Source organism: Tinamus guttatus, unplaced genomic scaffold, assembly GCF_059628265.1.
Source record: "Tinamus guttatus ecotype Peru unplaced genomic scaffold, ASM5962826v1 Tinamus_guttatus_pri_ptg000389l, whole genome shotgun sequence".
Classification (NCBI taxonomy): Eukaryota; Metazoa; Chordata; class Aves; order Tinamiformes; family Tinamidae; genus Tinamus; species Tinamus guttatus.
Genome location: NW_028288923.1, coordinates 8,408,080 through 8,425,014, shown reverse-complemented (window position 1 = coordinate 8,425,014; position 16,935 = coordinate 8,408,080). Strand labels below are relative to the sequence as shown.

General features: G+C 40.1%; 1 protein-coding gene across 1 annotated transcript in view; it reads right to left on the bottom strand.

Moving 5' to 3' along the window:
- Positions 1-13,827: 13,827 nt before the first annotated feature.
- The window catches only part of SMPD3 (sphingomyelin phosphodiesterase 3), a 33,220-nt gene continuing 30,112 nt past the window's right edge, over positions 13,828-16,935 (bottom strand). Inside the window, exons 6-7 of the mRNA XM_010221687.2 lie at positions 15,506-15,668; positions 13,828-14,325 (exon numbers count right to left, since the gene is read on the bottom strand). Coding sequence (XP_010219989.2) covers positions 14,224-14,325; positions 15,506-15,668 — 265 coding nt within the window. The 3' untranslated portion in view covers positions 13,828-14,223. The remainder of the gene's footprint in view (positions 14,326-15,505; positions 15,669-16,935) is intronic.

Genomic DNA, 16,935 nt, shown 5'->3' with positions numbered 1-16,935 from the left:
TGGCAGAGGGTTTTTTATATCCTACTTAGAGAGCAATCACTCTGAAAAATATTTTAAACCTATTTGGTTTTCCTTTTAAAATATATAGCTGGGGAAATATAGAAAATTTTCTTTTTGAGAATATTTATAATGGATGGGATTACATGTGTATGTTTATTATCTTCTGTATTAGTGTGAAACTATACTGTATTTTTGAGGCTTTGAATTATACGGAGACATGAGGCAGTCAACTGATGGGGTGTTGCATGGCCAGCTCTACTTTGTTGGTGAGTAGGAATTTTTCCTCCTCTTCTTCCTGAAAGTATGATGATTATTATACACTCAACCAACAATCATCAAAATATTTCCAAATGTTTCTAGCCTAAGAAATACAGCACATTATGATAGCATATTACAGTCCGTACATGAGATCCAGTACATGAGATCCAGTACATAACTACTATTTCTTTAATGGAGCATAAGAGATGCTTGCCCCAAAGATGTAGGCTTCATACATGTATTGAAAATAACAATAAATTACAGTTTTTCTGTTCACATTTATCTACTGCAGTTTTGCAGCAAAAAACAACTTTTCTGTTGCCCTGAATTGTGATGAAAGTTTTACTAATGCTTGGTAGTGGTTAGCTATCACACCACTGATCCACAAGAGGGTGCTGAGAATCCATTTTTTTAAATATTTTTTTTCAAGCAGTGGATTAGCAATAATCTTCTGATAAGAAGTGCATAGTGGTTCAGACTTGCAGTGCAGCTGGCTTATCTAACGTGCAAAGACAGTGCTTGATCTTTTAAGATACAACATATTCATATGGCTTGAACTTGAAAACTAGCTCAGAAACACAGTGACAACTGCTAGTAAGACTAAATGAGACTTGCACATACAATCAAAAAATGGGCAAAGAAGTGCTGTGTGTTCATTATGCATAATGGATAACTCTAGGACAGTGACATTGTCTTGCCAGCTGCTTAGTCCTAATGAAGGTCTTGCACTGAATTCATAGATTTGTTTCATTTTGTTTTGAAGTCATGGTATCTGCAAGATTTGCTCCTCTGCTACCTCATTTCTGTCTGAAGGCTGGAGATTCGAGGCTTTTTGAGATCCAAGAGCTTGCTTTTCTTCTTCATTAGCCCCTTTGAAACTGCACTGTGCAGGCTTCCTGCATTTAACAGGGTAGAGAATTCAGTTCGGGATCAAACTGTTTAGTCACTCTTGTATTTTCATTGCAATTACAGCTGGTTGCTATGAGGAGAACAGGCTTTTACAGCCTTGCTCCTTACGGTTAGCTCTTTCTGGCGAAGACTGACCTGAATACAGTGGGTCCTTGGGTCATCCTACCTCATTGACCTGAGTGGCGTTGCAGACTGTTAGTTTGATTTGTTGCTTAATCAATTGTTTACAAACATCTCATTTTCAAGCATTTAATAAGAAGTAACGATTAAGATGATCTTGAAGACAGAGGTATGTGTTATTATCCCCATTTTTCTCATGAGTGAAAGCTGAGAGCAGTCTGTGCTCTGCTGAAGTGTCTCATCTGTGCTGAGCTCTCACTGCAAGATTAGGGCCTCCGAGCTAGAAAGGACTTGCTCAAGGCTGCGCAGAACGAACTAATCCCCTGATTCTCTTTGGCACTGCTTTAATCGTTTGTTTCCTTGGTGCAGCGTGATCTCGAATGCAGCCTGATGAGGTTCGACTGAGACACGGCAGATAAAGGCTTGGGAGCAGCAAAAACTTGGATCCTTCAGGAATTAAATCTATGTTAAATATATATAAATATATATATATGTTATATATACACACACGTATATATATGTTTTCCATGGCCTAGGGCATTGCTTTTGTTTTTTGAAAGGATGTCACAAAGATGACCCCCTTTTTTCTTCAGCAGGCGCCTCCGGGAGCCCTAGCAGTGTGTCCCCTGTGCTCAAGGGCAGCAGGGGAAGAAGGAACACAGCTCTCCTCCTGGCTGCAGAGGGGAAGCCCCCCAAGCCGCCGCTCGCCGCGGTCCCCTCGTCCCGTCCGCGGTAGATGGCGGCGCCGCCTCTCCCCTCAGGCGCGGCGGCGGCGGCGGTCCGCGCGCGGCGGCCGCGCTGCTGATTGGCCGAGCCCCCTCCTGCGCGGCGCCCGGGCGCCATTTTGGCCGCCTGCCGCCTAGCGGGGAGGTGAGAGATGACGCCCTCGTGGGCAGCCCTGGGGGAGCAGCGAGGCGGTCGCGGGCCAGAGGGAGGAGGAGGAGGAAGAGCCAGAGGAGGAGCAGCGGCCGGCGGGGCGGCCTCCGCGCCACGGGTAGGCAGCACTCAGCCGGGCGGGAGGCAGCGCGGGGCGCCGCGTGGGGGCGTCTGGCCGGCCGGGGCGGGGCCGGTCATGGCGGCGCGCTGGGCTTTGGAAGTGACAGTTGGATCTAAGAAACAAAACATAACGTGTGTTGTATGTCGCTCTGGGACTTCAAACTGCGAGGAAAAAAAAAAGAGGGGGGGGCGGGGGGGAAAAGGCAAGTGCCACACGTGGGCAATAAGTTGGCACAAAAAAATGAAAAATTTCCACCTTAGAACTTACTTAAGGTTTTGCCCAGTGTGTGTTGGCATGCAGGAACTGTGTCCCAAGTAGTGAATAAACTCAGAGCAAGGCAGTGGCTTCAGCGTGCTTGAAAGTCTTGACCTGGGAGGTCCCAGGACAGAGGTTTATTCCCAAACAGCAGAGGCTATATGAGAGGTATATTAAGGAGAACTCCTAAGCAATATCAGTTATGGGGATAAAGAGCTTCTAAATGCTGCAGTCATCTTAAAACAGGCATGAACGCAGGCATGAATGCTAAAGCCATGAGCTGTGGTGATTTCAAGGCCTGATGGAAAAGCAAACCAGGAAGCTTCGCAGAATTTGGCGGGACCTTGCACTTCTCTTGAGCAAAGGCATTTCTGGCTGTAAAATTTGTCAGCTAAAGCTTATGTTGCTGGAAGTGTGCCATGCTAGGAAAAAAAATACAAAACTTTATCAGAAGGTACTGGCAGGGCATTGGAGAACATGGTAAGATCACAACAGAGTGAGTATGTTATGTCACGCAGCCTCCAGTGTCATTAGAAAAAGCTAACCCGTAGTCTCTAGGCTTAATGTGCTGAAGGCTGAAGATCTCAGTAGAGGAAGCATTTTAATACATTACGGTTTTGTGTTGAAAGCCGTGTTAATATATTGTGTTGCAAAAACTCCTCCCGGCTATTTTCTGGAAGGGACATTTAACAGTTGTGGTTTTGGGACTAACTGCAAACGTTCTAGAGTTTGGGCTTTTAGATTTGCTTTCTGTTAAAAGTTCTTCCGTTCTGTTTCTTTATGTGAACCAAGTTTATCTCTGCAGGACACAGCAAATGGAAAGCTCTATAGATAACATACAGTGACATCTGCTTGTTTCTGTGATAGATAAGGGATGATTCTAACTGTAGTATGACAGTTCTTAGTCTCTGTCATTCCTCTTTACACATCAGGGCTTATTACATGTCTCTGTTGTGTATGAAACTATTAAGGAAGTTGCACCTTTCTTCTTACTTTCATGCATTACTTTATTATTTTTTCCCTTTTTCCTTCTGCCTAAGGCATGCCTAGCATTCAACAAAAAACAGCATTCTCATCTAATTTGCACAAGCAGGGTAAGTAAATTGTTAGCTTCTGTGTTAAATGATATGTTTTCATTCTCCCGTCTATTTGCTTGGCACCTAGGCAGCAACGTACATCAAAAGAGCTTCCAAAAAAGGAACAAGGTGGAGAAAAGTCTAGGAAAGAGCTTTGTGTCCCATATATGAGGGCATTCAGTGTATATTGACAAAACAATTTCTCTGGGCTTTACTTCCATGCCTGTCACAGACAGGAAGCTCTTCAAGGTCAGTCTTCTATTATATACCTATGCTATGCTTGCACTGTCAGGCTGTGATTTTTATTTGAAATTTATACATGTTGTGAATGAAATAGCAGGGTGGTTGTGTACACAGCATTTCAAAAGCCTTCAAAAGGGCACAAGTACCTTGCATCACTGAAGCAGTTGATCCCTAGAATGGTTTAGTGTCAGGGTTGTGGAAAGCTGAACTCCTCTAGTTACAGGATATAGAAATGCTAATGTACAAAGGCAGATTCCAGCACATTTCTTGTTCTGCAGTGGAAGTCATTGTTTAGCAACAGGAGTTTTGCGATAAGGATGTGGCATGACCCTTTTAAGTCTTCTTTGAAGTCTCCCTCTATGGGAGAATATGTCTCCTTTTAGAATGGTACTGTTTTTGTGTTTGTCATCGTGCCAGTCAGACAAGCCTGGTAGTCTGCCCAAATAAATACAGGTATTTCTCAGAGGAGATCAGCTGTTGTGGTCTTTGCAGTATCATATATCCACTGCCAGGTTCTTGCCACTTTCCTGGATGCTGCTGCCTATAACACTTTGTTTAGGGGGAGAATATTTTGCCTTCTTTTCTGCCTCTAGTTGGGATCTAGATATACTGCTCTGTTCTTTCCCTCCTTTTGATAGTTGAGGTCTAGGGCTCCTTTTCTGAGGCAGTCCCTATTTGCATTCCCTGAGTTGACTGGGTAACAGCTAATCAAATAACTCAATTTAAAATAAGATTTAATAATAAAAAAAAAGCATCTGTAAAAGTCAAGAGAAGCTTGGTATAAACGTGCTGCTCGGAAACTAGTCAAAAATGTACAGACCATGGAATGTTTTCAAAATAACTAAGGACTATTTTATGTATATTGTTTGGTTCAGTTTTAGATGCTGTCATATATTTATAGTACATCTGCAAATATAGTGTACCCCATGCTTCCGTTTCTCTCTCTCCCTTCTCCCCTCATGCTGGATGGGAGCTTTAAGTGCAGTCTTCTTACGCAGAGCCATAGCAGGGAACTACTCGTACTTACGAGCTGCTGCTAGTAATAGCCCATTCTGTCCATATTTAAACCTGAATAATGAGTGTTCATTTGTTTGGGATCTTCAGTTTGTTCTGTTAAAAGAAAAATAAAATAATCATTACCCAGGACTAATCTGCTGCTCTCTTATCCTAAACCTAGGACTGGGTGGGACCTTCTAGGGTTCCCTGGCCAAACCCTTCCTGTAGTAGGCCTAATGCATATAATTTCTTTTAAATAAATATATCAAACTCTGTTTTAAAGCCTTTTTTTTTTTTTTTTTTTTTGCATTCCACTGTGGTCACTGGAAAGCTGCTTTTGAACCCAATTGGCATTGTGGTCAGAAACTTCGTTCTAATTGTTAGCCCTTGGGACTCCAGTCATAGACAGGGAACTTCTAGACTGCATACAGAGCCATTGCCCAGCATTTGAACAGACACAACATTTGTTTCTGTCAGCAGATGATAAACACCACACTTAGAGCTTCTAGTTTACTCTAGCATTGGAACAAACCACTGCAGGGAGGTTTTGCAGAGAGGTAGGAGTACACACAAGGTCATCTGTGGTTTTGTGGATTCTTAGCAGGGCAAGTGCTGATGTTTCAAACTTGCCACACAGTTCCAAGAACACCAAACTAATAAGTGATGAAGTAGTAACAGCGTAAGGTCTTTCTTGTGTGCTCATTGTGAGATAGAAGAAATATTTTGTTAAATGTCTGACTTTGCTTTGACTATAAATAGCTTTCTTGGTAAATGTGGAAAAGGGAAATTATGTGTAACTAAGGAGTAACAGAAAATAGAGTTTAAACACCTGTTTCATAACTCTGTTATTTTGGGGCTGAGTTAATGGACCGGACTGAGAATTAGTTTGTCTTCTGTAATACATCTTTCATTAGAAGTATATTTAGCATAATGCTTGGCACTATTTCGTCTTCAATTGCTGTCTTGCAGACCTTGCAACTGCCCTTTGTTCCTTGGCATCCTAAAGGACCTTACTGAGCAATACAGAACTCTAAATGGCCTTACTGAAGCTGGTGAAAGTTTTATTGTTGACTTTAAGACAAATTCTTAATCCTAGAGAAAGAACTAGCTGCATTTTGCTGGCTATTAAAAATCTGGATTGACTGTTGGAAAAGTATTTAAGGATCAGTTGCAGCCAGACACTGAATGAAAAATACCCAATCATCTAGTTTATGCAGACAGTAGTGAGTATGTTGCCCAAATTATAGTTGGGCCAGAGTTTCAAGCTGACAGTCTTCTGCTGGTTTAGAAGTTCATGAACCTCTTTAATGAGAACAGAGCTAGCTAATTACATTTGGTGTGGAAAAGCATCATTTTGCTCTCCTCATGACTGTCTCTTTCCATTCTTGGCAACAAGATCTGTTCACTGCCATGGGGTGATTTCAGGTCCTGAACTCCCCTGTTGCTTCTTTCAAATATGTAAGTGTTCATTGGAGGCTGCCCATGCAGATGCTTTAGCTGCTCTTCTAGTATGAAACAATGTGGCAGCAGATAGAAAAATAATGTGTTAGAGTGATTTTGAGCAGTCCTTTTTTTAATTAGTTGTAGTTTACTTGGATGGCTATGTACCAAATGATTCAAGCTGCACTTATTCGTGCAAGCCACTTGCACTTACTGTGAGGTATAAGACATGCTTTCTTAAAAGACTGAGCTGCCGTGTCTATTAAGTAGCCTTCTTGGTAAATTCAGAAAAGGGAAATCAGATGTAAGGAGTGCATAAGTATGCTAAGGAGCAGAAAATAGAGTGCTAATAATTACTAGTTCTTAATGTAATCACATGCAGGGATCTTTGCCTGATTTTGCAAGTACTCTTTTAATTAGGAAAACAAAACAACTTCATGGCCTACCTTCTTTTGGCTGGATATTCCTACAGTTGCTCTTGCTGCATCTTTCAAACTGCTATAGAAGTGTTGTTTTGGCATCAGGCAGTTCTAAAAGTTGCATCCTAAACTCTGCTACAGAAATGAGACATTTTGCTGGGCCTTTGTGGTTTGTAGGGTTAAATGTGTCAGGTATCCCCCCTGCCTTAGGAACACATTAATATCCTTTTTGCAAGCAGCTCTATTTTTCTGGCATAACGCTGCAGTGACTTAGTAATCATCCTTCATTTTGTATTGTTTAGGAGGAGGATTTATATCAATTGCTAGCTTATACAGTAGTTAATGTATTTATCTGTGAGGCAGATTCCATTTTAGTCGAGTGGGAAGTGGTCAGAGATACCAGTTCAGCATTAAAGAACACATTAAAAGGTCTGCGTTTGAGCGCAACAGACTGGCACATCTTGCTGTGATTTGGAAGAGTCAAATGTGCAAACAGGAGTGGGATTTATAACACTTCTAGCTGCTGTTGACATACACTACCATGGCTTGACTTGTTGCTTGCTAATGCTGCAGTGCGTTCGAGTTGTCTGGATTTCTGTTGGTGTGTAGGGGTTTTGTGGATGGATAATTTCAGTGAATGGGCTTCTTCTGGATCATAGAGCATGCAGTGAATTGGTTAGCAAGTCTAAATTATTCCCCAAACCTGGAGGGTGACCCTTGGAGATTAGGGCCAATGTACGTGACCTGAATGCAGCTGCTACTTGGCAATTAACTAAAGCAACCAAGGCTGTGCTCTGCAGGGAGGCAGGTAGAATTTTTTTTTTTTTTTAAACCTCTATTTGTGTGTATACATGCTTGGAAATTCTTTAGAAACAGCTGGACCATGATACTAAGGAATTGTGTAGTTGAAAAACATTTATGTGAATGTGGCGTCCTTATCCTTTCCCTGACATTAATGTGATGAAGGGTTGCAGAGCTTTTGCTCACTCTTACGTTAACTTCTTATGTACTGCCAAAATACTGAATGTAGTAGAGATGAGAAAAAAATGAACAAACAAAAAAAACACTTCAGTTGATAGAAATTGCACGTTTCTTCCTGCCAGTTTAGGATTTCAAAACCGGATTGTAGTACTTAAATTTGAAACTCTTATTTTTGAAATACTGGCCTTAATGTATTTTCATATAGTCATGTTGAGTGTGAACAGATTGCTTTAAAAGCCTCCCTCCTTTATTTTTTTTAATATCTAGCAAGATGAGCAGTAGACCCAGAACTTCTTAAATGGTAACTTTTTTTCAGATCACTTTTGCTCTGGAGATCTAATAATAACACAACCAGAAATAATTGTTACAAAGTGTCAGAAAGTCAGCATGCTTTGAAATTGCAGCAGGTGTCTATCGTGATTCCTAAATAAGGACACTAAAAAGAACCAACAGTTTTTTTTGTTGTTGTTGTTGTTGTGTGGCATTATGTCCTATATAATATTGCAGTCTGTTCAAAGCCAATGTCTGGTACTGTTGCCTAACCAGCATATGTATAACAATAAAGTGCGTAAATTTCCTTTAACCTTACTGACTTGTGCGAGAGTTGAGCCTCAAAGTGTTTTTAAAAAAAATCTGGAAAAGCTGGAAATGCTTATAAAAATATATTATAATAGCAAAATCATCTACTCACCTGGGAGGTGACGGAAGATGAAGTCTCAGCTTATGGACTCTACCACAGAACAGCGTGAGAAGGTGCTGTTCTCTGGGAATTAGGCAATTTAAAGCTGCCTGATATACAGCTTTAAATTGCCTAATTTGCCGAAAAGCTAGCCGAAAGCTAGTATGTTAATAGGCACATAAGGGGAAATGTCCCTTTCTCTTATGCAATTATATTCAATTAGCTCCTTGTTCAAAGCACACAGGAAGGCTGTTGGTATTTCTTCTGCTGTTAATCTTGTCTTTCAATCACTGTTTACTGTTTTGATGGGTTTTGGTGCCTCGGAAGCATTTTCCTTGGCCATTTGGTGCTGCTTCCATATAAAAGGAAAGTAAGTGAGATGGGCTCCTGCCCCAAAGAATCTATACATGAGACCAAAAAAAAAAGACAGGGTGATGTCAGCGTGAGAAGCAATGGTATTCACAGAGGTGTTGAAGCTTGTGTAAGGCTGAGCAGAACCCCGAGTGCCCATATGGATTGTAGTAGTGCAAGATATTCCTGAGACCGCTAAAGGCTCTTGTGGAAGAGGGGAGAGGGACAGGTAAGGAATAGAGGGCTCCCAATTCACTGGTGGCAGGGATTCCATGGTTTCCATGAGTATGTTGACCTATTGTGTAAATATCCTTATTTTTTCTTTTCTTCTCCTTTTTATTTTTTTTTTTTTTGGTCTGCCAAGAGCATCTGTAAAATAGACAAAATAGTAGATGGCATCTCTGTTACAGGGTTGACTGACAGGCAGCAGTGGGCGTAAGTTCATAATAAAGTACATTAAAACCCCACCGTGGCAGGATTAGGAAGAAAGATTTAAAATTTTATGTATTTGAAATGTTCTTAGTTAAAAGCCTGGAAGGTGCAAACTATCCAGAAGCTGAATGTCTTATGTTTAGCCTATGGTTCTACAGCATTTAAAAGAGCATGCAATGTCAGATGGATGTTGTAGTGTTTTAAGCGTGGACTTGGTGTGGAGATGTGTAGTTCAGTTCCATAGCCTACAGCAACGCGAGCACTTGCATGAAGGTGGCTTAGCTTTAAAACTGAGGAGCTGTAGCTGGAGGGATGTTTGAGGTCAACGTGAATAGGGTGTTCAAAACATAAATTTCACTCACCCTTTATTTTGTTCTGCAAATTCACTAGAACAGGCTTGATTCCACCACCAGAAGGTTACAGACAAGTGTTAAAGGTACTGCATGGCAGATTCAAATATGTTAATGTCATCTGACTCCCATGCCCCAAACCCAGAAAAAGCGGACTGCAAAGAAATGTTTGAGCCTTGAAATTTTATTACCTTGTTTGCATCAACCAGTTATTCCTTTCAGCACCAATAAAGGACAAAAAAAAACTTCCCCGTTGTTCCCCATTGCTTTCGTCAGGTGTGTAAGATTGTGGTTTTCTTAGAGGCAAAGAAAGCAGTGAAAATACTTAGTTTTTTATTTTTTTAATACATTTATAACAAAATGTCAGAAGGTGTGTGCTTACCATATAAAAACATTAGGTATCCCAGAAGGATACAATACCGAAAAATTATTGAAATAAAAAAGGCTATTTTTATTATAGGATTTCTAAACTTCAGCAATAATACAAGATTTTTAAAAGCATCAAGATTATATTTAAAACAAAATGGTATGAAAAAATGAGACCAGTAACAATTTGACCCTTGTTAGAATGGATTATTAGAAATAGGGATTTTTTCAAAGTGCTTGAATTGTAGGTGTTTCTTTTCTCATCCTCTAATGCAGCAGGATGGAAAAATGCTTCATTTCTTTGCTGATATGTGCTGACACTGATGCACTGTGATGTGGTCCAAAGGTAGCTCAGATACCAAACTGAAGACAGTCATACCTGCTTCATCTGACCCACCACATGCCATTTAAACATACATATTGAAGTTCCTTAAATCTTACTGTCTTATCTAACAGGTAGAACTGAAGGTTTAGCCAGACTAGCCAGGAGTGCTTCTGGGATAAAACACTGTAATAATACTTGCACAAGACAGGTAAACTCATTACGTGAGAACTTTCTCCAGGGTTTCTATAAAGCTGCCCACACTTCTACAGGCTGCAAGTGTCCCCTGAAGCCAGTGTGTGGTATGCATGTTATTTTAGGAAACTTCTATTGGGCATCTAGTTTGTGGTAATGATGAAACTAGCTGGCCACCACCTGGATTATTTAGTTACAGTGAACACTTTTTCATGCAGCCTAGAGCTGTACACCAAGTGTTGCTATCATTGTCCTGAGTGGCTGAGCTGTGGTATGAAGCACTGGACCAAGAGAGCACAGATTGGTGGCTCAGAGTGCACTTGAAAGGCTGCATACTCCTTTCTGTAGGTTGGTATGTTTTAAATGATGTCAAAGTACCAGTGCTATAAGATTTGGACATCACTGAATCTTAAGGAAGTTCCCATTTTCAGCTATACTCATGTAAATGTCTTTTGTTCAGTTTTTCTTGAACAGTGTTGTAAAATGCAAACTGAACAGGAGAAACAGGCTGTTGGTGTGTACCTAGCATCTATAAAAACAGGTGACACTTCATCTACAGATTCCACAGTGAGCGGCAGTTACTAAACCAAGAATAGCATTGTCACCCACTTCTTGAAGGTAAATGAAATCCCTGTACACAGTGGGGTAAGCACAATACAGTAAGTTTAACTCAAATTTCTCATAAATAACATCCTACTAATAAAGTGGGTCATGCTGTCCTTAGGCAAGGTAGGATTGACATCTGAAAAGCTATCCATGATTTAGTTTCCTAGAGATGATGCTCCTTTTTCTATTTTTATGCAAATATTCTATTACAATAGTATCAGTCTAAGGCTTGTTATGATTGATATCCTGTCAGTACAGTTATTGTCTGAATATTTTTTTTCTGAGCTAGTGTTTGGAACTGTAGGAGTAGTGAAGACAAGCTGGATTTCTCCAGGATGTTACTTCTCTGGAAAGGAAAGTCTTGACAGTTTACCAGTAGATGTGCTCTCTAACTCCTGCAAGCATATCAAGGCATCAGAAGGCACAGGGTCAATGCAAAAAAGCAGGGAGCAATTGTACAGTGGTGCCACAATGCTGTACCTCCCAGCATCACTCTTGCAAGTTAGATCCTTAAGACAGTAAATTAGTAAGAACTACCTAGACTGGTTAAATGTGTGCAAGTATGTTGTTTAAAGAGACCATTTTACAACTATCCATTTCCTGATCACTGAAAAGCTAAGAACATCAAAATCTAAAACTGTTTACTTCAATTTTGAAAAAATATTTCTCAACATATCTCAAAAGGTTGACAAAAGTGCCTGGTTTAGTCAGCACAAAGTCACAACTAATTTAAAAGTAATTTAGACAACATTAGTTTTACTGTAAATAATGCAAGACTGTTTGGCAGTAGAGTTTTATGATTATATCCCACACAGTGTCAAATTCAGCTACTGCAACTGATGCTCAGTGAAGTTGATATCAAATTGTAATTTACATTGTTAGGAAAGCTATTAAAAATACTGTACTGTATATTTCATCTTACGACTGAGAAAGAGCTGCTGGACAGCACACAAATTGCTACTGTTATTGTTTGTTTTCTTTCTTAAAAAGGTTAATAAAATACAAGCAAGGTAGAAAATAGGATTAAAAGCATTGTTTCAGATACAAGTCTTTTGAACTGGTTGGAGAGATAAGAAACCAGAAAAAACACACTGCGCATATGCACGCTCTCTGTATAAAGAGAAACATACAAAGTGGGGAACTGTGCGCTGGGGTGGCACACAGAAGTCTCTGATGCTGTAAACTTGAATTCCTAATTTTATCAAAAAAGGAAGCTGAGTCTGGTTCCATTTTTGAGTCTCCATGGGTTGCACTGTGCAGACTACCGCATGGTTTGGCACACTACGCTTGTAAGAGGCAGTCTCTGCTGAAGGGATGCCAGGACTGGAAAAGGAGGCATAAAACATGTCAGGATCGGACACACTGGGATAGTGTGAAGAGGACCTCTACCACTGGTTTGCAATTAGCCAAAACTATTAGTACTTTCATGACTATTAAGGTAAGATTTTCTCTGCTTGGAAATTATTTAAGTAGGTATCAGTAGAAGTTCTGCTATTTACTGTAGCTAATTCAAACCAGTACAAGAGGCTGTGCAGACTGAGATTTCTATTTTAAATCTAGTTTAGTTTAAAACATCTCAAGCTTATTCCTAGCAGGTAAACTCAACCAAAACAAGAGCATCTTCAGGTGTTTGTGGCCAGCATAACTAAAACAGTTTACTTAAAGGAATAAGTTTTATATTAACCTTCCTTTTTCTTAAACACAGGGATTTTGGGAAAAATAAGCAGAGGAAACTGAGCACTGGTTTAAAAGGCAAGGGATCTTGCTCTTCCAACAACACCTTTCCTCTCTTCTGAACTTAAATCCCTAAAAATGTCAAGCCGTCTAGTTATGAATTTGACTCACCTCTCCATTCCTGTTCTGTTAAGGTCACAGAGGTTGAGTAGATCTGGACATTGGGATAAGACTGCTGAGAAAAGCCCCACATTAAAGGACAGCAGTGAAAAGAATATATGAATTAATAGGGGTTCCTGTTGTCTAAAGTCTGTGCATAGCAAATACAGGTATTGTGTCCCACAGATATGAACCTACCTCTGCTCAGAAGTTACTTAACACTGCAAGTCACAGTTCTATTTCCTATTTATTCTGTAAACTAGCCATGCTTCTCTTTGAGTGTATTAATTCCTTTGGAAAGTATTACTTTACCCTGCCTTATCAGTCATACACTCTTCTATACTTTGTTTTCCAAAAATGTCACTGACGTTCATTTTAACTCTATATCTAGCATACATTTTACAAGCTATTTTTCCCATTTACTCTTTCTAGTCAAGGCAGAATGTTGACTCTTGAGGTTACCAATGGTACTACAGGAATCTATTCATTCCACTGTAACACTATATATCATCCCATACCATAATTCAGAACTGCCCCACATTTGGGAAGGAAATAACAGACATTTCAGGGAACTGTATTTCTTCAAAGACTAACTTGTGCTTAGAAAACTAAAGGCCCAATTCTGGAGTCATTATTCAGACAAAATACTTCATAATTGTAGTGGGAACACACTGGAAGAGGATGGTAGAACTGTGTTATAAAGTCTATTTCCTACTTTTTAAGCATCTTTCATCCAAGAGGAGACTTCATCTGCAAATTGTAGAATTGTTTTAAGATCCATTTGTATTGACAGAAAGGTTTGCCAGTCCCAGAATGCCTTACTTTTGCTGGTTTCTGAGTTTTGAATTCACTTCCATTCTTGTTTTCCCCATGGTGTCTTACTATTTTATCTGAGTGGCATGCAGTGCGGGCGCATGCTACCGATGCAAGCACGCTACTACAACATTAACAGGCTAAAAAAGAAAAAAAAAGCATTAGCTTCTTGGTTATACAAAGAAATTATGCAAAAAACCATTGAGCAGCACTAACTCACAGACTAATTACAAACTAAATTGTGCTATATATTAGTATAAAAACATGTTTTAATAAGAATGGCACTGGTTCAGAAGGAATTAGGTCTTCCATCTTAGTTCCTTTCGGTCCACAGTGAAAGCATTGTAATACAGGCCTGCCCTGTTGCCTGAGCAACTTGTGACAGTGTTTTTTGGCCACAACCCCTTCAATTTCTTCCCTTTTTATATCCTCTATTGTTGGTACATTCTGGAGCGTAGCCTGGGTCAGGTCTGCTCATCTTTCCTAATGTGGCACCAGAATAGTTCTTTCTTATCTTGAGATTTATTTTTTTTTCCTAATATCGTCAATGTTTCCCTCTCCTAATTTCAAAGCTGGTTGCTTTTAGGGGTCATCTTCTCCTGTAGACACCATTAGACGCATTGCTACTGGTAGGTGGTCAGTCAAGCCTGCTAGCTGTGTGATAAAGCTGAACTCTTCCACTTCCTGCAGAAGGAAGACAAAAAGTAAGCAAAAGGAACTCAAAAAACAGGGTGTGTTATCGCATCTCATGCTTCACCTTTTATGCCTCCTACAGCTATCTCACTCTATTATCAATAGACATATAGGACCATAAAGGCCTGAAATGGGCCTGGCTCTTTAGATTAAAGTTCTGGAGGGAAATACCGCTTACTTCTCAGCTTTTGAAAACTTCATGTAGCAACTTTGGCATTCTCCTTATACAATTTAGTTGTCCACTTCTATGGGCCAGGTACTTACTTTGCCAGTACTTTGATAATGGTTTGCAGGAAGCATAGATAGTAGATTACAGTTCTATAAGCACCTTTTAGCTAGCATTAACTGGCATCCCACCAGACAAAATAATCTAGCCCTTTTAGCCAAACATTTTTTACTCAGACAAGTACTTCTCTTATTAAGATTCTATTCTCAGTCAAAAGTATCCCAATATTTCTGCTACTGTTCATTTGAATGTAGGACGAGTTTAGCACACAGATGCACCACAGACATCTGCACATCTGAAACCAGGAGCCCTAGAATAATTTAGCTGCTAAGCTGGCGTGTCTTCTGAGCGCCTGCAAATGGAAAGCACAGGCAGATCAAGGTACCATGTGCAAAACTTGTACAGATCTAGAGTAATTGCAGTGGAGTTATAGTCAAGAAACGCACACTAGATTCTCATTTACCTTATACAGAATTCCCCCAGGAAAGATCATGCACTAGGAAGCAGACAACATGCTGCAAATCCTCTTTCTAGCCTAGCACTTTTGTCTGCATATTGCAGACTTACAACTTAGGCATGTTTTCCTAGGCATAGTAAAAGCACAGTCAGACACTTGAGCAGACTCAATGAACTACATATAGTTGGAATAACTTTTCTGAGAGGGAGTTTTTTAACAATACAGTTATACAGCTTTAAAATGAGCAAGAAGCCTTTTTCCTCTTATCTCCTAAACAGACTGCTGGCATGGAAAGCATCAGTCAAAACACTTAGTCTGGTAAAACGCTAAAGAACAGAAAAAAAGATTTGTTTTTGTTTTGAAGGGCAGCATATCTATAAGCATTGCTATTAGAACCACCCCAAACTCCATAAAATATATAGACAAATTTCATGTTTGCAAAGTCAGGAATGCAGTTGTGGGTTATGGCTTTTTCTTGTAAAACTCACCACTTTCCATTCCAGGTAGAGTCCTTCTTCTGTATAAAGCATATAGTCAATTCTCCTGCCATTTCCTTTCAGTGATGCCTTCCTCCCCTTTTGACTGGAACTATGGTTCTTGCTGGTGGGGTAGACTAAGTAGCCTTTTCTTCCTTCTTCACTTTCCAGTGCTCTGTATCACAAAGAAAGGCCAAGTGCATTAAATATTTGCTCGTTCTGTCCCATCGTACATTTTACATTAGCTTCTCTGCAAACCCCCAGAAAGAGTAATGCCCATCTAAAAGAACTAGTAAAATTGCAGTGTGAAGCCTGTCTTCCCCAGCCATGTTTTTCAATACGAGGCTGATGGTGAATCTCATCACGGACACTGCACAGTGGAGCTGGGTACCAACCCGTGCAGCCGGGAGAGCAAATATCAGGCAGCAGGATCTAGCCTGTCTGCTCTCCGCCAGTACCTTGCAGCCTAGGCCGCTCCTCCCTCGGCTGCTTCCAGTATTTTTAAATGTACCATTTGCAAAAGCTCTCTCATGGATTCCCTTAGAAAAACATGTAGCTACTTTGACACAAACCTGTCCAATCTGGTCAGTGCAACTCCTTCTGAAATTAGATAACCACCTTTACAGAGAGGGTATGGATCAGTGCAGTGGTTTCAGAAAGTGCATACCTGGGCAAGGGGCGGCTGGTTTTATTCTCAATGTAACTGATCTACCAAGTGCAAGTGTAAAAGCTCTGTCTGTCGTGCGACTCTCAGGCTGATCAGCTTAGGCTGGTAATTGCTGCCCATAGCTGCAGTGAACAAAGGAGCAGAATCCTCAGGGGGGAGCCAGAATGCTCAACTTATTCCCTTGTTAAAAGCTTGCTAATTATTTGTACCTAGTCTGCTCTCCTAATCTGATGTTTAATGTATGCAGGACTTTAAAGAAACAGTAAAGAACTAGCTATGCTACTGTTTTCATGGACTAATTAGTTTAATAATGCCAACTGCTTAGTTTTATTTATAAACTACTGAAATAATGCTGATGAAGTAACTGTCTGGGGAGCTTACGTTGCTTCCTCTTGCTGATGTAACTGTGTTTTAAATGGCTTTAGAACTAGATCAAGATATACTACTGAAAGTTTTCTGAAATAATCATTTTTACGCTGTACCTTGCTTTGCTGCATAAATGATATTTGTTGTTAGCTGTGCAGTGCTACCCAGCTTCTACGCTGTCAACAGGGCTTATAGTCTCCAGGCACTTAATTTATGTGTGTTAGAAAAGACATTTAGAGAAATGCTTTAGAGTTTTAAAGACCAGGTTTCATTAGTGATGTTGAAATTCATTTTTTATGATTATCGTAAAATAGTATGATGTATGCAAATATAGCAATTTCTATGAATTATTACTAATTACTATGATTAATACTGACAAGACTAACTGATTGCATGCAAAGATGGGAAG